This window comes from Lacerta agilis, chromosome 5 (assembly GCF_009819535.1).
Source record: "Lacerta agilis isolate rLacAgi1 chromosome 5, rLacAgi1.pri, whole genome shotgun sequence".
In the NCBI taxonomy this organism is placed as follows: Eukaryota; Metazoa; Chordata; class Lepidosauria; order Squamata; family Lacertidae; genus Lacerta; species Lacerta agilis.
Genome location: NC_046316.1, coordinates 17171651 through 17193983, shown reverse-complemented (window position 1 = coordinate 17193983; position 22333 = coordinate 17171651). Strand labels below are relative to the sequence as shown.

At 42.0% G+C, this 22333-nt stretch overlaps 1 protein-coding gene across 1 annotated transcript in view; it reads right to left on the bottom strand.

Moving 5' to 3' along the window:
• LOC117046614 (heparan-alpha-glucosaminide N-acetyltransferase-like) overlaps positions 1-21549 on the bottom strand; it is a gene marked incomplete at its 5' end in the record, with an annotated part of 67544 nt that extends 45995 nt beyond the window's left edge. The window contains 5 exons of the mRNA XM_033148737.1: positions 226-352; positions 5041-5165; positions 11160-11272; positions 18158-18318; positions 21497-21549. Coding sequence (XP_033004628.1) covers positions 226-352; positions 5041-5165; positions 11160-11272; positions 18158-18318; positions 21497-21549 — 579 coding nt within the window. The remainder of the gene's footprint in view (positions 1-225; positions 353-5040; positions 5166-11159; positions 11273-18157; positions 18319-21496) is intronic.
• Positions 21550-22333: the final 784 nt, after the last annotated feature.

Here is a 22333-nt window from a genome sequence, read left to right as displayed (position 1 = left end):
ACTGCTTTCACACTAGATTTCTTCCATCCTCTGGGGGTGAGGGGAAAAAATCAGTATGATAATGGTGCCACAATAAGTGTTCCTTTTGTTTGGCTGCACCTGGCTAATGTCTGACAGGAGAAGGAAGGGAATGGCTAAGCGATGTTATCATATAAAAGCCAAAGGCCAGATAAGCCCAGCACTTACAAACACTTCACCAAGCAAGCCCTGCAGATAATCAATTACCTTACATGTAGGGTAGTGGTATATGTGGTCCACTCCAAGCACCAACTTATCAATGTACCCTGCTGCACCGCCAGTACAGTTGGGATATTTTCCATCATCTCCTATCCCCCCAGGGCCCAGGTAACCTCTGCAGAGAGAACACACAATATTAATTGCAGCTGTCAGTTTTCCAAGCACCGGAACTGATTTTATTTTTCGTCACAAGACCAGTCTGATATGACAAGAATTTGAAAACGAATTAGTGAGCTTATTTTCAACTCCTGAATAGCATTTACTACACATGCACCATTACGTGTAATGATCCTTTTGATCTCTGAAAGCCAAAAAGCTCTGTTAATTCTGGCAATCACTGTTTTTGTTGCCTCTCTGATCTTCCCCCAGAATGGGATGTAATTTTTAAAATGCATTAGAATACAGCAATCTGAAAACATGCTTCCCTAATTGAGATGTACCATCTGCCGCAAAATATCTACAAAACACATCTCCACTAATTCAAATGTTTGATGTTCCTTTGCTTTTCCCATCTCTGAAAACAGTGGAGGATGGTATCATGATTGGAATATAAAACCAGTTCTATTGTGTCAATATTTACTGTGCGGATTCATCCCCAACAAAGATGCATTTTTCCACAAAACAAAATTTTAGCTTCTATTCACTGAAATACACTCAGAATGTAACCCTCAAATTTCAAATATTGCTTACTAAGCAGAAAAACAAGTATTGTTTACCTGTTGGCAGGGCTGCAACTGCACTATATAGCTGTGGGTGGCAATACTTGTTTGGTTAAGAATGGTTAAGAAAAATGCACTGGGGAAGCCTAGTCTGCTGTTTCTAACACTCTTAAAATGGAACATTGGAGATTTTACACTCACTTAGCTAAATTAGACCCTGCCTAGGGCAAAACGATCTTGGGTTGCAGTAAGGAATACTAGAGCAAAGAAGCAATGGTTACTTGCCCTTAGCAAACTTCAAACCAGCAGTTACTCAAATCTGTCTCTGGAATTACTTGGAAAATGCAGGACCTTGCCTTGTGAGGCACACAGTAGACTTAGCAAACATTGTAGTTTGTATGTTTGCAAATTCTGCATGTTGTGTCTAAACTGCAGGTGCATTTCACAAAGTCGTCAGGAGGATGAGCCACTTCTTAAGGCTTGCTCCAATAAACCGCTACTGTGGTTCATCAAGCTTGTGAGTATGAACACCCTCCCTGCAATCTTACAAATTTAACAAATCAGCTTAATTCCGTTTGCCTATGACTGGCGCTATAGAAAACTTAATCTGAAAACATGGAGCTAGTTTTTCACACATCTCCCTAGCTGCAGTTTCTGCACAGCTTCTAAGAGTGTGTAGAATGCATATTCCATCACTCACTTTATGCTAAGCTAATTCCACTAATACAACTGCACATATGTGCATGAAATTGGTACCAGATTGTCAGTGCTTAGAGTAGAAAACATAGGAGTTCTGGGTGCTGAAAATTCATTCAGCTAGGCTTCTCCTAATTTAACTTTTTAAAAGGCGGCAGGAACGCCATTTCAACAAATAATGCAAAATGAAGAATGGGTCAGGATCATAGCCTTAAATGAAGAATGGGTCACAGCCAACGTGGCCATGTCAAACCTGGCTTCCACCTCTGTGCATGAAAACATGCATTTCTTTTTAAATAGTTGAGGGTCGTGGTTCAATGTTCATTGGGAAAAAGAGTATTTTATTCCTTGAGAAGTTGATGTGTGTGATTTATGGCTGCATATTAGCTTCCACAGAGTGAAAGAGATTAAAGAATCACACTCTGTCATGAGCCATCTGAGATGGAGGAACAAGCTGCATCCATCTTTTTACACTTTCAAGAACACTTCTTTCTATCTATTGTATTTCTGTGGCATATCATTTCCTCCCAATCAACTGAAATCAAGGTGTCACAAGTCCCTTTTATTGCACTTTGGGTGCATCAGAAGAACCTGAATGCTAACTTCCTGTTGCAAGCAATTTAGCAAAAATTCTTTCTACCATTAATAGACAACCAATCACCACCGGCTTTAAATCAATTCTGCAGCAGAAGTATGGTGTGTACAATGAAATGTATAAACAAATAACTATTGACTTTCTCTGTATCTCATAATAAAAATCTTTGCTAACATGCAGGTGCAAGCAGTAGGGAAACTCTACAAAGTTTACCTAGAAGAAGAAGAAAGGTTTTGAAGAATCTAATGTGCTTCAAAATACTTCGTTTTCTAATGGGGTAACTAGATGATGGGGTTGTGTAGAGAAAGATGAAATATGAGTTAAGTTGGGTGGAACTTTGTATAATGTGCAGACAGGGAGTTCAGACGATGTGAGGATGTGATCCTGCCTCCTTGCAAATTTGGAGGCAAAGAGCTGTGTTGATCTGGCAACATTTTGAAATCTACAGCATCGTCAAGTTTGCAGTGGTTAACTCAAGAGTTTCCAAACATGGAAATAGGGGAAAGTGCAAATGGAGAGGATTGGTCAACCAGACACTGATTTCTCCAGGACCCTTTGCTGTATATTAGAAAGAACCTTTTCATTACAGTTGTTCCTATGGTTAGGAAAGGCATATGGAAGCTCCCCTGCCCCCGTGTAAGATTCCTCAAGAGCACACCATTGCTTTCCTCCCCTCTTGGGGGCAGACTTTGGTCTTTCACAATTCTCAGTTCCAAGCTGCATCTTAGAAAGCTCAACGCCAGATGCAAAAAGTGGGATTGTTGTAGGTATGTGTATGTCTTGGTATGATTAGTATAGGCACCTGTAGTGCCCCTGGGTACCTACCGTATAACATGTTCTTTGTTTCCTTTCTCCTCTTCCTCTCCCCCCCCCCCACCTCTATGCCTGGAGCAGTTTTGCATGTATTTTTAATTATCATTTCACTTTTTATTATGTAAAAGGGCAGGTTCAAAGCCACATAATTGCAAGTGCTCTGGTAGACCTTTTAAAAAAAATCCTTCCCTCTGAACTATTAGATAATTTGTCCCCACCCCCACCCCTCCAAAAAACACAGCGAAATTTCTTAGACCTAGCATTATTTCTAGCATAATCTAGTCAACTTGCATGGTACTAAGAAATAGGGAAACAACCCAGCGTTCCTTCAACCTCCCCTCAGTGCAGGACTTGTAAGATTCCGATGCAAAATCTAGGTTACTGTCATAGTACCAGTACTGTAATGGGGTAGGGGGACGTTATTGTTTCCCATAAATAAATCTTCCGACAGAGTTTTTTTTCTCTCTCTTCACATGCCACGAAAGAGAAGATTGGCTTCTTTTTCACTTCTGTTGTTTTAAGATAACAGCAACATTTATCTGCAAGGGGGTGGTGGCAGGAAATTATCCTGCTTCGTTTTAAGTAACGGGAGGGGGAATTGTTAAGAGGTAGCAATATAGCTTTGCCTTATTCACTAAGACATGCAAATGATCCCATACTAAAACACAAACTGATACATCTATTTCACACAGCTCTTCTGCAATCCCTTGCATGCACCTCAAGCTGTGTCTGCTGATGGCTAGATCATTATTTTAAATGATAAAACAGCAGGACACATAGCATATGACAGCCTTGCCTTGCCGGTGCCTTTTTGAAGGATGCATGTCCTGGGGTACATGAAAGAGCTTGAGAAACACAGCCAAAAACACCCGACAGTGTATATTACTAGGTATGTATCAGTCACAGCAAGCCAGCCCTGTTCCCTCTTCTACAATTCCCAAAGAATAGAGTTTTAAGGGGGCTAAATTCACTCATTTGCAAAACTGGGATTTAAAATTTAACACCACCGCCACTGCCCTTCAATTTTCTGTCCAAGGAAACGAGAACTGACAGCACAACCCTAAGGACAGGGAGAGGTGAGGTTCCGACTTGAATCTGGGACAGACGAGCTCTCAAATGTTTTTTTTAACTGGACTTGGGGAAAGGGCTCAGTGTACTGGGGAATAATACACTCAGGCACTAAAAATGACTGCCTGGCAGGTGTCACTTAGAATGGGAGTGGAGGGTTCTTTAGGGTCCAATTATTTCCAACACAGATTGTAAATGGAAGCAAGTCTAATGCATAGGTATGTTTCTACCAGGTCTGGCTGTCTGAACTCAAGTAGATATTGACCGAACAATCAAGCTGGAAAGCAAATGGTTTGGAAAGAGGAACATGGATAGTCAGGGGGTGGACACTCAGGGAGCAGTTTGCACTCAATCTGAGCAGCCTTCTCAGAATTAAAAAGCTTTTGAGCACCAGTTGCAACAACTCCATTGGCCCCCTTCTGTCACCTGACCAGTGGTCAGGGCTTGCTAATCAGCTGATATTTTCTCAGTTAGAGATAATAACTGGAATATATTTCCTTAATGGAAAATCTACCTGACAAGTGGTGTTTGTGTGTGGCAGAAAATACAGCAGTTGCCATTTAAACTGAGACAGATGGAAAGATGGGAGTTTTTTTGGTTGGCGTTGGCAGAAATAGGATGCAAATGTCACACTTTGGGATTCAGGATTGGCACTTGCTGCCCGCTCTCTGAATCTGCTTGTTTTCAATAAGTTATAATTGTGTGCTTGCAAATTAACAGATGTTACAAAGATGCTATGAGCCTCCAGTGCTTTCTCTCTTACTGCAAAGAAAAAGATCCTGTGGGGGTTGGAGCGTACACAGAGAACACCCTATCACTTGGGGGAAATGGGTAAAACCATTGGCCTCTTTTGGGAGTTATGTACCCTTCATACAATAGGTTGTTAGGAATAAGACCTTTACAAATACACTATTAGAATGTCCTTTTTCCATTACGAAAATTCTACTCTACTGTGCATTCAGACTTGCTTACCTGGGGCATCCAGGGACAGGTAGCAGGAATGTGAGGCACAGCCAAAGGGTCTCCAGGATCACCATGATTACCCACTCCGGCCAGTAGAGAACAATATCCCTTAGTGGAGCCCACCAATTATCAAACTTCAAAGAGAAGGAAATTCGCATCATCAGAGATACAGTCAAGAAAATAAATATGGCCACTTCCAGAAGAATGTGTGTCAGAACCACTCTTTAACCCCCAAAAGTTTTCTTTCCCCCATCTTCACATACATCAATAAGAAATTGCTCTTTTAACTACATGAAAGTGAAAGCAGCATTTAGAATGTTAGCCACTTCCTGTCTCCGTCACTTGATTCACATGCAAAAAACCCTGAAGACAATCCATCAAATCAAATCATAGGCACACCTAGGGAGGTTGGGTGAGCGAACATGCTGAGTGCTCATAAGAAGCCATAAGGCCATATTTATCAATCAGTTGCCCAGCTACTAGGTCAGTGATTTTGCATGTGTTCAGGCTGTGTACAATATACCTTCAAAAAAAGAGAGAACTTTATTCATCTCATTTCCCATGTGCTAACCAGAAGAAAGCATGTTGTGCAGCCTATAGACTATAGACATTGCAATCTATTATGCTCTCTATATGTGTCATGGACTGGCTGGATGCAGACGAGTGGTGGGAAGCACCAGCAGGAGAACCCCCAGAGGAACCCCCCCAAGGACAAAGGCTCAGAGCCAGGGGAGTGATGATGAGTGATCAGAGGGAGAAGAGGGAGTAGACCGGGAGGAGGAGGTGTTGGAAGATGAAGAGGCAACAGGGTTGAGTGAGCAGGAAGAGGCTGTGGCAGAGAGCAGCTCAAAAGCAGAAGCAGAGGTGGGTCAAGAAGCAGAGTGGAGGCGGGCTGCTGAAGAAGCCAGAGAGTGTCCCTCTCCTGCTGTGACCAGCTCCCTTGCTCGCTGGTCTCCCAGTACACAGAGAGGAATGAAGCAGGCAAAGCAATGAGACAACAATACAAAGGTGCCTTAGGCTGATAGGGAAGGAACCAGGGGAGGAGCCTTAGAGAGTGGTGGGAAGTTGGGGACCTTCAGTCCTCACAGATGCCTCACAGAGGCAAGAAAGACCTATTGGGAAGAGTTGCTGGGATCACTAGGCCTGCACTGTTTTGGTTTCTTTGAATGAAGAGTTGACTTTACTGACGCCAGGTGTTTTATAGCCAGGGCCGTCTTAAGCTTATCCAGCGCCATGGTTCAAAGATCCTTCCAGTCCCGTCCCCGTCCCCGTTTCCCAAGTTGCAGACCTTTTTACAGTGCTGCCGGCAGCTTTGCGGGGCTGGAGGAGGCGGGTGGAGAAGAGGCAGAGGCTTCAGCACAGCAGTGCCACACCCGGCCTCCGCCTCTTCCCTGGCACCCGTGCCGCGGTGGCCACAGCAGGCGGAGGCTCTGGGCACAGCGCTGCTTTTGTGTGGCAGGCGAGGACAGTGAGCTGATGCCAGGAGGCACCACGTCCAGCCTCCGCCTCTTCCCAGGTGCCCTCCAGAACTCGGTGCGAACTTGGCACCCTGGCGCCCCACGCCACTTGCCTCTATGGGCAAGGCGTCCCTGTTTATAGCTACCCTACTCCTGACTCCAGCTCCTGAAAATATAGCCCTGAGGATGATGGGTACAGATGGGGGAGAAATTCAGTTCAGTTTGCATTTAAAGGTGACCTTAGCTAATTGGCATTTTCTAAGAAGATGCAAACCAAACAATACTTGCACTTTTTCCAATTTATGCAATACAGTTCTCCAGCCAACTAATGGTTCAGTTCATTTTTTATGCCATCCTTTGTCACTGGAACTTTATTAGCTGAGTATTTTATGCTTGGTGTGGTCACCCAAATTCATTCCTGACACAGATATGTGCCTTTGGTGCCAGCTTTTCAAAGGTGGCTCCTGAGGGTTCTCGTCTGATCCAAGAAGCATCAAATAAAACAGAAAGGATAAAATCTACCCCACGTTAATGCATGCATCATTTTAATTCAGGGCCTGTGCCACAACACCCATTGCCATCTCTAATGCAAACATATATGTAGGCAGTTATTAAAAGACAGTTATCCAGCAGCTTGTAAAAGCTCGATTGAGTCACTGCAGTCTGTTGTGTAATTACATACTTAGTTCATCAGCGAAGTATTTATCATTATTAGCTGATCATTATCACTAGGAGAAGACACCAGAGTCTGGTCTATAAATATGCATTTAAACCAAATTTAAAACAGGATCGTCCAAGTCAGAGATAAAAGGAAATGGATGGGGGGGAGGAAGGAATGAGGTCACTCAGTTCACTTGCTTGCCAATGAAGAAATATTATTTGTAACATTCCCTCTAATTTATCTCTTGATCTTCTCAGACTGGAAGCCAATGGAAGCATCCCCTTTTTTCAGAGGGTGAAGACAGAAATAAAACACTCATCACAAATGGCCCTGCATTCCCAGTGCAATTCCAGATTTCTAATTTGGCATACATACACATAAGCACAATACCAGAAAGTCAAACACTGGTTTAGCTCCTCCCCTCAGTCTCCAGGCAAGCTTTCAATTTTAAATATATATATTTAAAATCGAATTCATGTCATATGTTCATTATTCACCTTTATCGAACAGAATTTGCATAAACGGCTATTGGATTGGGCTGTGTGAGTTGCTGATGGAGAAGGTGCTAGCCAATACATTCCTTCCAGAGAAATATTTTCTCCTAGTAATTCTTCACACTGAACTGCATTGAAAATATGCAGAGCTTGTCCCAGGAAAGAAAATGTCTGTTTCTACTGAACATAGTGAGAGTGCTTTCAAAGTGGCCTCACTCGTCTTAACATGTAACTTCTGTCTTCAACCTGTGAAACCCAAGCATGTACACAAGAAAACCCTGATAGAAGGTGCATGTAATAAAATCTTGAAAACGGCTTCAGTAGGGTGTGTGTGTGTATGTGTGTGTGTCATATACAAGAGAACAGGCCTTTTCTGTGGTGGCTCCCCGATTGTGGAATGCTCTCCCCAGAGAAGCTCACCTGGTGCCATCACTACATGCCTACAGGTGCCAAGCAGAAGCATTCCTCTTTACTCAGGCCTATGGCTCTTCAGTAATCTATGGCATGTGAAAGTGTGAGGAAGTGGAATGTCACTATGATAATTATTTTACTCTTGGGCTATCTGTCATTATGTTTTTTATTATGTTTTTATCACAGATGTTCTGTAATGTGTTTTTAATGTTGTACACATTACAACATTAATAAAGGGTGGTATATAAATTGAATATATAATAATAACAATAATATACAGTAGTTCTATTATAGTGTTGTTGGGATTAATTTGAAGTCTCTTTCAACATTTCTCACAATTATACCTTTACTGTTCCTCTGCTACCAAATTTCTTTTTTTTATTTTCTTTTTTTAATTTTAAAAACAAGTTTTTATTGAAATTTCTTTAAGATAATACAAATAATAATACAAACACAGTCTACACAATAACAAAAGACAATTACACAACCACATCATTACATACAATTACACAATCAAGTAAAAATAGAACTCAAAAAAAGGAAAAAAAGAGAAGAAAAAAAAGTTGAAATGACTTCCTAAAGTTCGTCTTCGTGTCTCCTACTAAAGTTCTTGTCTATGCTTTATTTAATAAATCAAGTTTGTTACAAAATATCTTTATATACTTATCCCTCGTTATCCATAATTACCTTTTCCTGTATGCCAGTCATTCCAAGCAGATCACCAATTCTGTTTCTACTCCTTCTTTCTTCAAATATTCCTCCACATATTTCCATTCTCCTATAATTTTTTGTTTTGAAATATTCCTAATTGCTGCTGTCATTTTTGCCAAGTTCACGAACTCTACTAATTTTAGGTGCCACTCCTGTATCGTTGGAACCTCTTCCCCTTTCCAATATTGGGCTAATAACATTCTAGCAGCTGCACACGAATATAGGAAAACATTTCTTCTATCTTCTTGTATTTCCTCCTGTACCAAACTCAATAGCATTGTCTCTGGTGTTTTTTTAAAGGTGATTTTTAACATCTTTTTCATTTTTTCATATACCATATTCCAATACTTTTTAATTTTGACACAGGTCCACCAACAGTGAAAGTAATTACCAACTTTCTCCTGGCATTTCCAACACTTATCTGACTTTAATTTATATATTTTGGCCAATTTTTCAGGTGTTAAGTGCCATCTATATACTAATTTTAGCATGTTTTCCCTTATTCGCGTGCAAGCCGTAAATTTCATACTAATATTCCATAAATTATCCCACTGAGATAATTATCCATTGATGCATTATCCATTTGCTTTTGATGCAGTGGATAGGTGCATATTAATTAGATAAGTATTTAATTTGAAAACCTACTAAATACCGGGCTCTTATAAGGGGCAGGAAACCCAACAATAGCCAAGGCCTGGTGTCTTACTTACTGTGCTACCAGTGTACTGCCTCTGCTGAAAAGCTGACTGACTCAATGCAAGGGCATCACCAAGGCTGCAGTAATTATTTGCTGACCCCTCACATTTAACAACAACAACAACAACAACAACAACAACAACAACATCCTGTTTTTACACTAGTATGATAATGGTATTTAACAAAATCAAGCTGCATAAATAAATAAATATCTAAGTTACATAAAGGGTGGGTTGCCTTTACCATCTGTAAATGTTGACCTCAGCACTGCAGCTTTATCTTTTTGCTTGTATAAGGAAGATCAAATAAAAATGCATGTGAGTTCTTCATTATTAACAACAGAGAGGAAAGATATTCAGTACAGTCATATAGTAAATAATACCTAGTTATCTAACTTGTAAAACTTGTGTGGAGATTCAGTTTGTGAAACCTTTGAGCATAATATACCTCACTACCAAAAGGAGAGTAAGCAAGGGCATTGGTTACAGTGTAGCCAAGGTAAAGGGACAATTGAGATTATTTCTGATTGAAATTTAGTGGTGCCAGACAGGGGCGGAGCAAGGGGGCGGGGGGGTGGTCCGCCCCGGGTACCGTCCTGGGGAGGGTGACACTCTGGGGGCAAGCCCCACCCCTGCGATCAACACCGGTGGTGTGGCAACTTTTAAAAGGCTGCAACGCGCGAACAGCAGCACGGCGCCTGTGCTGCTGTTCATGTGCTGCAGCCTTAAAGGTTGCCGCACCGCACGGAAGGTGTGTCGGCTGATCACGCCCGCCATCTTGGGTGGACATGCGCAGTCCACCCAAGTTGGCGGGCGCGATCGGCCGACACCCCTTCCGACCGGCACCACACCACGCGGCGTTTTAAGGCTGCAGCGGGCAAACAGCAGCGCTGCTGTTCGCCGGCTGCAGCCTTAAGACGCGGTGCAACGCGGCCCGGTGCCGGTCGAAAGGGGCACGGGCCGATCGCGCCCGCCATCTTGGGTGGACTGCGCATGTCCACACATGCGCAGTCCACCCAGGAGGCTGCACACGTGTCATGACATCAGGCCGCACGCTCTGGGGAGCGGCGCACCGCCCCCCAGGGAGGGGTGCCTTAAAGTTTGCTGCCCCGGGCGGCAGAGCGCCTTGCTCCGCCCCTGGTGCCAGAGAGTGAGATTATAGGTAAGAAAGTCAGCAGTCCTGGAAACTGGTAAAATAGAAGACATCAATAATATGAGGCTAGCTGGATGCCACACACATACTACCACACACGTACTGAAGGAGTGTCTCCACTCCCCATCGTTCTGTCTGGATACTGAGGTCCAGTGTCGAGGGCCTTCTGGTGGTTCCCTCGCTGTGAGAAGCCAAGTTACAGGGAACCAGGCAGAGGGTCTTCTCGGTAGTGGCACCCTCCCTGTGGAATGCCCTCCTACCATATGTCAAAGAGAAAAACAACTACCAGACTTTTAGAAGACATCTGAAGGTAGCCCTGTTTAGGGAAGCTTTTAATGTTTAATAAACTATTGTATTTTAACATTCTGTTGTTAGCCGCCCAGAGTGGCAGGGGAAACCGAGCCAGATGGGTGGGTGGGGTATAAATTATTATTATTATTATTATTATTATTATTATTATTATTATTATTATACCAAATGGATCTGTTGGGTACTCAAAAGTGAGCAAGGGTATGGTTTTCCAAGGTCAGTCCTATTGCATCTCACCTGATATCTGTCAAGGTCTTTTAAGCAAAAGAAGGTCTCCATCAAAGCCAAAATGAAGTAAGTAAATCCAAGACGCTGCAGAACACCTGGAATCCTTGCCCAGCTCCATGACACTGTAGGTACAAAGCTGAATGTTACATATAAGACCTAATTTGAGGGGGGGGGGAATCCAGTACATGATTTGCAATTATGCATGTTACATATGCATTTGGCCCAAAATTACTGAGTAATCAGATGCATCAAGGATTTCGTTCCAATACCAAGAAACTTATGGGCTAAGGCTTGGAGTCCAGTGATTGTGTGCGTTCAGAAGCCTCTTCATGCATAGTAGGGAATATATGGGAGCAAGAATAGCCTTTGCAGTTGACAGGCAGTATGAGACTTCTAGATCAGTATACGCCATCCTGGTGCCCTCCAGATGTTTTGTACTACAACTCGCATCAGTCCCAACCAGCACAGTCATAGAATCATAGAACTGTGGGGTTAGACGGGACAGCGAGGGTCATCTAGTCCAACCCCCTGCAATGCAGGAATCTTGCCCAATGTGGGCTCGAACCCACGACCCTGAGATTAAGAGTCTCATGCTCCACCAACTGAGCTATCGTGTTGAATGAGGTTAGTGGGAGTGGCATTTTAAAATTTCCAGAGGGCACTAGGATGGTGAAGGCTGTTCTAGATTCACCATAGATCCTAGGAGCTGATATTTTGCCTTTGATTGGCCAACCCTTTGAAGTAGCACTTTGAGCCTATTGCACACCAGGCTTCAACTCAACTCCCCAGTGTCACCTCCAGCCAAGAACAGCAGAACCCCTGGATTGCAAAACACCAAACGCTTTCAGGTCTGGAACTGGGTATAGCTGTCCACACCAACAGCCTTACTCTCAATGAAGTACAGAACATTTGGAGAAAGTTCCTCTATGCAACCTTCATTGCATCCTTTGCAGATCAACGTCTTTGCCTCCCTGTCAGCCCACCACTACCGAGAGATGAAAGTTACTGGTAGTTAGTTTCCTTAGAGGTGCCCGGACATTTTGACAATTTCAGATATGTCTCAACTTTCTCCCAATCAAGATGTCTCTGTTCTCTCTTCTAAAATACTGTCCTTTTCACAAAGCCACCCAGCAACTTAAAGCGCTTACATTTACAATAGTGAATCTGAGGATTAATCAGCAGGTTTCATACTTTTAAAGCTCTGGGCTCCATCCAGCCTGTGCTGTCCACTTAAAGGGGAAGTATTCCCATCAGTCCATTACTGCCATTTATTCTTAATGTACTGCTGTTTTGTTGTGCAAGCACAAAGGGGACAAAGACAGAAGAGGAGGCTTTCTCATTCGCTCTCATGGAGGCGGAACTTGGCCATTCTGAGTAAAAGGACAACGAACTAAAGCCAAATTTTATGGGAATGTCATTTGTTCAAGGCAATCATTTTGTTTTATGCTCTCCATTTCAAGTGGTAGGATATTTCGGAGTAGGGAGCAGCATTTTACAGTCCATTTTCCTTGTGGTGAGTAAGCACTGGAGACTTATCTGATTATTTACATCGGGGTTGCCAATGTGGTGACTTCCATATGTTGCTGGACTGCGGCACCCATCATCACTCAACGCTACCGATGCTGGCTGGGGATGATGGGAACTGCAGTCTAACAACTTCTGGAGGGCTTTACATTGGCTGCCCCCAACAGGGCTGGAAAACATCTCTGAGCCTGAAACTCTGGAGAGATACTGCCAATCAGGATAGACCATATTGGGACTGACAGACCAATAGGCTAGCTCACTATAAGATACTAGCAAATCTTGGCATTCTGTAAATTTAGCGAAATATTGCTAGCAGCTCCTCCTAGCCCTGCAGCTAAGCCTTACTCAATTGTGAAAAGATAACAGAGTCCCCACAGTCCTGACATTTTGTCCTGGATGTAGCTTGGCTTGCTAGTGCTGGAATGAGGAGATTTATAATGAGGTAGCATCAAGTCCTGACTTTTGACTTTTTGATATGAAGATGTCCCTCCTTCAAAGGCTACTAGCTATGACGCGACTATTGATGACTGCTAGCCACAGTGACTATGCTCTGCTGCCACAGTTGGAGGTAGCAATGGCTCTGAATACCAGTTGCTGGAAACCACAGAAGAAGAGAGGGCTCTTGTGCTCCAACCCTGCTTGCTGGTTTCGCACAGGCTCCTAGTTGGCCACTGTGAGAACAGGATGCTGGACCAGATGGGCCATTGGCCTGATCCAGCAAGTTTTCCTTGTGTTCTTATGTTCATGCGATGCCAGCTAGGTTGCAGACATACCATTTTTTTTCTAACTTTTATGCTCTGACAGGTATTAGTATGGAATCACTTCAGAGAGGACTGAAATTACATTGACATATATATTTTTTTTATAAATCGCTGTGTTGCTAAATATATAACCCTGTCTTGCCTTTCAAACACACAAATGTTGGCATGAATGGGGGTGGGCAACCAAAGACCCTTTGACTAATGGGATGAGTGTAAAAATACTAGAACTGATAGGTTGTTGAGAAAGTCCATTCTGATTCAGATAAATGGAAAAGTGCGGTATAATATTACCCGTTTTCCATCACATTACGAAAAAATGTTAGATTGTACTGGGGTGTGATTGGGTTAGTATTAGGTTTTTTGATCATATGATACATAGTAGAAACCATTCACATTACTCTTGGGAAACTACAAAGCCAGCTGGCAGATACTGAAAACTCAAGTCACAAATTCGCAATGTATCATCTCGCTCATTTTCAATCACATTTAATTATTTAATTATTATGTTATTGTATTTTCAGAACCCTGAAAGAGTCAGGTATGACAAAATTTGCATCGTGCCAGTCAGCCAGGTATAGACTAAGGTACCAGTATTAAATATAATCTTTTATTACATTTCCTCTCTTCATTCCATATCTGAATATGAGAGACAATCAGCCATATGAATTGGTTCAATTATTTCCAAGATTTCTTTTGGAGTCTCGGTACAAAACACATCTGAACACAAAAGCCAATGAAGAAGGGAGGCAGTGGATCAGGAAGATAATAAAATATAATCTGGAGGCTTAAAATTCATAATTCTAGACCTGTAGGGCTCAGACGCAAAGCTTTCCAAAAGAGAAACTTCCTACACTTAAGATTATTTTCCTGTTGCTCATGCTTAAAATTCTGAATTTGGCTCAGGTGAAGGCCTCTCCCCAAATTATGCTACAGCAGGGGTAGATGCCTTGTTGCCTAGGATAAATAGCAATATCTGGAATATATAATAAAGCTTATCCTACAAATTCTTAACTGTTAAATGTTTTTCTTTACTAATGTTTTCACTGCTTTCAAATTCTTTTAAGTACTATACCATACCCTCCAACATTCCTCAGATGAAAATAGGGACATTTCTCAATCCCCTCCAACTGGCCTTCATCAACCTCTCCCCCCTTTGGTCATTGTTCCCCTATCAGAAGAAGGGCAAGTGCCACCACAACTACACCAATGAGAGACAGTGCACACACCCTCCATTGTCCTGAGAAAACTCCTTTATTTTATTTTATGCATTGGTAGATTTGCAAAAAGAAAAACACACACCAATAAGTAAATTTTAGAAAGGGGCAAGATTACACGCGGACGCACAAAACGTTAAAAATAATAATAATCAAGACTCCTTGCACTCCACTCCTCTTTCTTCCCACCTGGGGCAGCCCTGCCCTCTGCCTGCACCTCAAAGCTGACGTATCACGCGGAGCTGGGCCTCAGTCGCAGCAGCCTTTTCTCCTTGCCTGCTCCCCAGCAATTGCTGCAAACTGCCCAAGGGAGAAGGCCAGCTAGTGGTGGCCGTGGAGAGGCAATGGAATACTCCCTAGCAGACATCACTGCCATCACCACCGTTTCTTGGGACAAGGGCCAGCTCATCCTCTTCCTCGACCTCAGCAGTTGCAGCAGTGGCAGGGGACATAGGGACATTCCAAGATCAAATCAGAAGCCAGGACAGCTTTCATAATTTCGGGACTGTGCCTGAACAATCAGGGCACTTGGAGGATATGCTGTACAATCCATTATCCCTTTGAGGTAAGTCACTATGACATCAATTTTACAGGTAAGGAACTGAGCTGTGGATGCATCAAACCCTAGGCCCTATTCAGATGGAATAAGGCCTAGGGTCTGATGGAGGCAATTCCACACCATATTTCCATGGCAACACAAATCATAAGGCAAGGTATTCATCCAAACACCCTTTTAAATGCTGTCTCAAACCCATTCGTGTCCTCTGCTAAAACTGCAAGCAGACGAAACATTCGTGGCCCAAGTATCATTCTCAAACACTGAATTCATTGTTAGCTGAGTTCTTTTTAACACCGGAACCTGCTAGTATACCCAAATACTTGTACATTTCAAAAATTCAGTCCATTTATACTGTACTTAAGGTGATGTTCAACGTTGTTTGTTCTGCCAGAAATTATTCACGTAGACTAAAGCTTCTTTTAGGTTTAGGACTGTCAAGTGTTGATAATCCTATTGAGGTAGGGTGCTTTTTAGAGCAATGGGAGTGACTTTCCTTATAGTCTTCTGCACACCTTTGGGAAACGCAGTACAGTGGACGCTCAGGTTGCGAACGCAATCCATGCGGGAGGCGCGTACGCAACCCACAGCATCCGTAACCTGCATCGCCGCATCTGCACACCCGCGGGTTGCGATTCGGCGTTTCTGTGCATGCGCTGAACACAGAAGTAACCAGTTCCGGTACTTCCGGGTTTGGCGCGGTGCGCAACCTGAAAACGCACGACCTGAAGCGGCCGTATTCCGAGGTATGACTGTAGTACTTCTAAGCAAACAGGCCTGAGATTGCTCTGTAAATGCTGTAAAAGTAACACAAGGATAATGATGGTTATGGTTATGATGATTATGAAGCAGGAGGAGGAGGAAATGTCTATGCTAGAATCTGGAAGGAAAATATATTTAATTGAATATTTTGAGTTGGATTGGGGGTTTCAAGACAGCCATTGTCTCTTACATCCTGCCCTGCTATATCACAGAGGCGCACTCCTCCCAAGACAGATGGATGCCAACACTCTGAGGAAAATCTATCTGACTACCACCCACCCACGGTGTCGTCCTTCACAGAGGAAACCATACATCTATCCTGGTTCCAGCTTCAGAATCCTGCAAATGCAGAACTTTATTAAGGCTTCCATTATTAAGCCCTTCCTTTAAAGAAAGCAGAAACTCGTGGTTAGGAAGAAATACGTGCGACCCCAACTGCGCTGCACTGTGGATTTAAAAGGGCAACTGTCAAGAACATAATGCATTTTGGGGGTGGAGATCGGGATTTGAAAGCCGATACCACAATGGCTCCATAAGTACTCAGCACTTGGAACTGGCTATCCTGCAGTACTGAAGTGCAGAGATTTGCAAATAAAAAAAATCACAAACATATCTAATCTAAGTGCCAAGTTCTTAGTTCCTTCTCATTTCTCTCCTTTCCCTTGGGCTGCATAAAAAGAGCTGTCTTTGGTTTCTGCTGGAAAATGGATGCTGCATGTAACAGCCAAAATAGGGAGAGAGAGAGAGAGAGAGAGAGAGAGAGAGAGAGAGAGAGAAGAGAAGAGAAGAGAAAGCATTCTGATAAATAAACGATTCACACAGGGTGTTATGCCACCAAGACTGTTGCTGCCTTTCCCAAATACTTCCAGTGCTTACAGGATTTGCCATTGGGGGCAGCAGAAATGAGACACCTCTGGTCTGGTAATTGTTGTTTCTAAAAGTCTCCAGATCAGATTATTGTCACTAAAAGTACCTTTCTGTTTTGCCAAACTAAATTAGCAAGCCATTTTTGCTGAAAGCAGAAAAGTGTTAACAGTTGACATGCCCAGCACCAGCTGCAGGGGCTTTAATAGGCAATAACTAGCTGTTCTGCTGGTGAATGCAAAGTTGTAATTTGCTGTTGTGTATTTAGCAAAACAAACAAATAAAACTATAGCAACTATTGCTCAAAAGACCAAAAAAAAAAAAAATCAAATCACCAGGGACTCCTTTTTCAAAAGCATAGTATTAGGGTCCCCCACTCAATAAATGGTTTTAACCATTTGTTATTTTTAAAGCCTAGATCTTCTATCTGCAGATGGAGATAATAATGCACCATTGGGGAAAATAATAGTCCTATTCGTGAATTCAAAAGGCCACATGGAGGCTCTTCACTTTCCCCTTCTGAGCAGGATGATCTGAAGTGGGTTGCAAACATGTTACAAGTCTCCTTTCTATCAGGAACTGGGTCATATGAGCTCACGAGGCCCCAGAGACCTTCTCTCTAAACACAAGAAGATTGGGGAGGCAGCAGGCATCATAGAATTGTAGAGTTGGAAAGGATCCCAAAGGTCATTTAGTCCACACACACCCTGAAATGCAGGAATCTCAACTAAATCATCCATGACCATCCAACCTCTGCTTAACAACCTCAAATGAAACAGAGTCTCCAAAACTTCCTGAGGGAGTCCGTTCCACTGTAAAACATCACCTACTGTCAGAAAGTTTTTCCTGGTGTTTAGTCGGAATCTTCTTTCTTGTAACTTGAAGCCATTGGTTCAGGTCCCAACCTCCGGAGCAGCAGAAATCAAGCATGTACCATCCTCCATCTATCAGTCCTTCAGATATCTGAAGATGGATATCTCCTCTCAGTCTCCTCTTTTCCAGGCTAAACTTACCCAATTCCCTCAACCATTCCTTATAAGGTTTGGTTTCCAGACTCTTCTCATCTTGGTTGCCCTCCTCTGCACATGTTGCGGCTTGTCAATATCCTTCTTAAATTGCAGCAACCAGAACTGGACAGAGACACTGGGGCTAGGGCTAGGGCCAGCAAAGCTCCACAGCAAAAAAAGGGGGGAAGTGGGGGGGGCACTTGGCCATAGAGATTTAAAGCACAGGCCGTGCCTGGAAAGCACAGAGGAAAGATAAGTGTGGATATTGTACGTGAATGTATGATAAAAACACTAATGACTGAAAGGCAATTATACTTACATGGACCATCTCTTGGTCCATAGTTAAGGAAGCAGAGTCCCATCAAGAGTAAGATCACAGTCCTCCAGGTCAATTTACGCAAGAGCTGGATACGGCTCACTCCTCTTTTCACCATCGCATGGAAAGCCAATGCTACTGATGTGCCAATGATGAAAACAAACCTATAAACATCAAGGATTTGTCAGAAACCCAACTCAAACCATACATTCATTGATTTTCCTTTCGATTCAAATCTATTGGACTCCATTCGCCTAAGTAAAATCTCCATTGACAAGGAAGGTAAGGATGAATGGGCATTTGTTTGGGGATATATTTCCATCTCACACTTCCAAAATGGGTGTTCCTGAAGTAAATAAAATTATTTTGGGGGGGGATCTACTTTCCTAGTAGATGAGACAAACTACAACTCGGATTTAAAAGCAGCTTGCCTTGTTAGCTAAGAGGGCTGTGGTAGAGGAAATGGTCCCTTGCCCTTGTGGAAATGCCCTTAGATTGTCTCCTAGAGCTTGGGAGCTATAGTAACATGCTAGCAGCCTCCTGCTCTTTATGCAAGAGAAAGTCAGTATTAGGGCAAATGATTCAGTGAAAGAACTGTTCCAACTAGTCTTCCTTGGGTACATCCATTTCAGCAACCAGTAACCCAACATTCACCAGTGGGAGAGTCATTCTTTTTAATTTACTTTTAATATCAGGAATGGCAAAGGGCCAAATCAGAGATGACGGCAGAAGACTAGGTCTAAACCAATCATGTATAAAGAGAAGAAGCCTGTTTTCGAGAGCTGTGGAAGCAAATAGATGAGAGCACCAGATGTGTCCAGAATAAAGGGACAGGTTTTGGTGCATGGTAATAGTTTTATTGTAAAATAGTTATAAAACCAATACAGGTTTGCACATATAAAGAACAAAGGTTGCATTTAGTTCTAATGAATGGTAACTTTGCCATATTGATTTATGCTAGCTTCGTGTTTATTTTTACATTGTTGTGGTTACGTACTATTGTTTTTCATTGCTTTTTAATTTGTTTTGCTTGCATTTTTTATTTTATTACTGAGTTTTGTAAACTGCCCAGAGGAAATGTTGTAAATAGTCTATAAATTGATTTACATCTAATCAATTAATTCAGTCAAAACACAGATTAATCAACTAAAAGTTCTTTTTTAAATAGTTGGCAGTTTAATAGGCACAAAATTCCTAATAAACCAGCTGGTAGAATTCAGTACTACAAGATGTGGAGTTAACTACCTGCTTACACAGCTTTAAAAGTTGGTTAGACAAATTATTGGAGAATTTATTTGAGTTTAAACTAAAACCTCAATATAGAGGTTGAAACATGGGTGAAAGCATTAAATTAAATACACCATTACTTTGAAGTGAACATGAAATGGAAATAATTAATGAAGTAATTGGTAACTACTATTTTCAATATGATGATAAAGGGAAGTCAGAGAGGGAACAGGATTGTGCATAATTTGGGGTGCCGGGGAGGCTATCTTAAGAGGACATTTTAACAAATACTGCAACATTATTTAAACAAAAGTAAAGACACATGGAGAAGGGGACGACAGAGGATGAGATGGTTGGACAGTGTTCTTGAAGCGACTGGCATGAGTTTGGCCAAGCTGTGGGAGGCAGTGAAAGATAGGGGTGCCTGGCATGCTCTGGTCCAGGGGGTCACGAAGAGTCGGACACGACTGAACGACTGAACAACAAAAAGACACATTACAACTGAAAGGGGAAATAAAGAGCAAGAAGATGCACATAAGCAAAATGGCTCAAAGAGGATATATATTTTTAAGATGTGACTAACAACTTTGCCTTATAAAATAAGTGTTCTGAACAATCAGCTATTGTTTGAACAGCATGAAAACCTGAGACGGATGTAAAGATGCTAATTCAGGATGTGGAGAGGAAAACAGTCTCCAGGGAAAAGACATTTTTTTAAAAAATGCCAAATGTGCAAATCTGTCATTCTTTGCCTTAATGGGCACTTATAAATGTGCAACTTGCCAAAGATCTTCCTCCACAATATGATTGTGGTTATAAAACGAACAGCATGGTCAATAACATGATCTAATCTGATTGAAGGGGCCAGTAAGAAAATTATTACCCACTTTACAACCCATTAACATCAACCTTACATTACAGGAATGCACACGATAGATTAAAAACTTGCTTACTTAAAGCAAGGGGGTCTAAATAAACTCCATTAGATTTGTTGGGGTTTGGTTTTCTTTTTTATTGCTGAAGCAAAAATGAATACCCCCCTGGTGACTGGACCAAAATGGGGAAGGGGATATGATGCTGATAGGATGCTTGCTGAGTTAGGGCATTTTGACAGTCATATATAGATGTTAGAGAGAATGACTGTTTAGATAGCTTTTGCCTTGACAAACTGATACGGATGGGGAAAATATGGCACAGAGGAAGCTGAAATATCTCGAATGTAGTTACTAGGATTTAGGACACAGAGAGTCTGACTTGGAACAGAATGGATCGCTTGGAATTTTTAATTGCATCTGTGTTGCCGAGAAAGCTCTATATGCACCCATCTTGGAACAAAGACTAACATTATATGTTATTATTAATCACAGAATTCAGACGTATTAAGAATTTGCCCATCATATATCACTGGCTGTAATAGAAAGTAAAATTATTTAAGGTTACACTGACCTTTAACCTAAGAAACATGACCAAGATACCTTCATTTTATTCGGCGTTAAGTTTGAATGCTGATTTGAACAGGGGGGAAAATAGTTTGGAAAAGGAACTTTCATGTTAGAAAAAGGCTACTGATCAAGAAAATGGCTGTTATGAAGAAGTTAAGGGATTCTGTTCCCTCACTTTTCAGGGCTATGCAGATTATAAGTGTCAAATTATAGTTTTGCCAATACGGTAAGTCTATAATTTATGCACATTTAAGTTGTGTGCATTCAGTTTTACTTGTGTGGCATTTTTTTTTTAAAGGAGTGGGAAAAGGGCAGGGTTCCAGGGAAAATGACTGGCAATCCCACCTGTCACTGAACCCAATGGGCTTTGATTGTACGTGGTTTTGGCTTTAGGCACGATCCCTGGGTAAATTATGGGCTTACTGTTCAGTTCAGCAAAGTCCTGAGTGTGAGACTAAAGGAAATAGCAAAGCAAAATCCCTCAAGGTAACCAGGAAGGGAGGAAAGTTGGCCTTTTCACATAACCTGCTATTTATTTAAATCCATTCATATATTTCACTACAAGGCATTAAGGTTAAAATAATCAAGTGATATCCATGCATGTGTGAACCAGTTCAAAGAATTTATCAGAGCAGAAAGAAATGATATTGCTGAGCAGTTTTTGATAGCTTACCAGGGCATGACCAGATCTGCAACTGTCAATCCTATAATGAAAACACAACAATGATTTTAAAATGCTGATAGTTTAACAGTTTACCAATTCATGTGGTAGATAAGAACAAGAAAATGGATCTGATGTCTGACACAGCATCTTGCTAGTCCTCATGGCCATATGAATGCATTTGGAAGCATACTAGAATTGTTTGCAAATACTACAGCATTCGTAAGTTTACACATCCTCCAGTCCTTATTATTGCCTCCTGCTACCACAATAATCATTGCAAAAATATTCTGACTCTTGCACAAATTATGTTTGGTTTCTGAATAAGGCAGATATGCCACACCTTTTATGCAGAGTAAGCATATTTATGTAAGTTTTCTTTACTTCTTTCATTTGTTCTGAGTTCAGATAGTGCAGATGGGTCCCATGTCATAAAGCACAGACCCTGCCCAGGTTATGGCACACCAAGTCAAACACAGCCCACTAGCAATGTATGGCAAGCAATCCAGAGCCCTATAACTCTAATTTTGCTGCCTGCCTGGACCTCAAAAACAGAAGAGTTGTCAAGGACTTGGCAAGCCACTATGAATGGCTGGTAGATTGTGTCTGGCTTGGAAGCTCCAGCTGGTCAGACTTTATGTAACATGTGAATGGCCATGCAAGTGTATATAACAGTCAACATACATGTTAGGAAGTGCGGACAACATAATATGAAATGAATGACCCTTCATTTTTAGTATGCTCTTTTCCACTTCACAACACAAAAGTGATGAAGATATATCTAACTTTGTTTCACAGAGTCAGTGGGCCAGTGCCAATTGGCAGGGACAGAGGAATATTTCAAGAAAC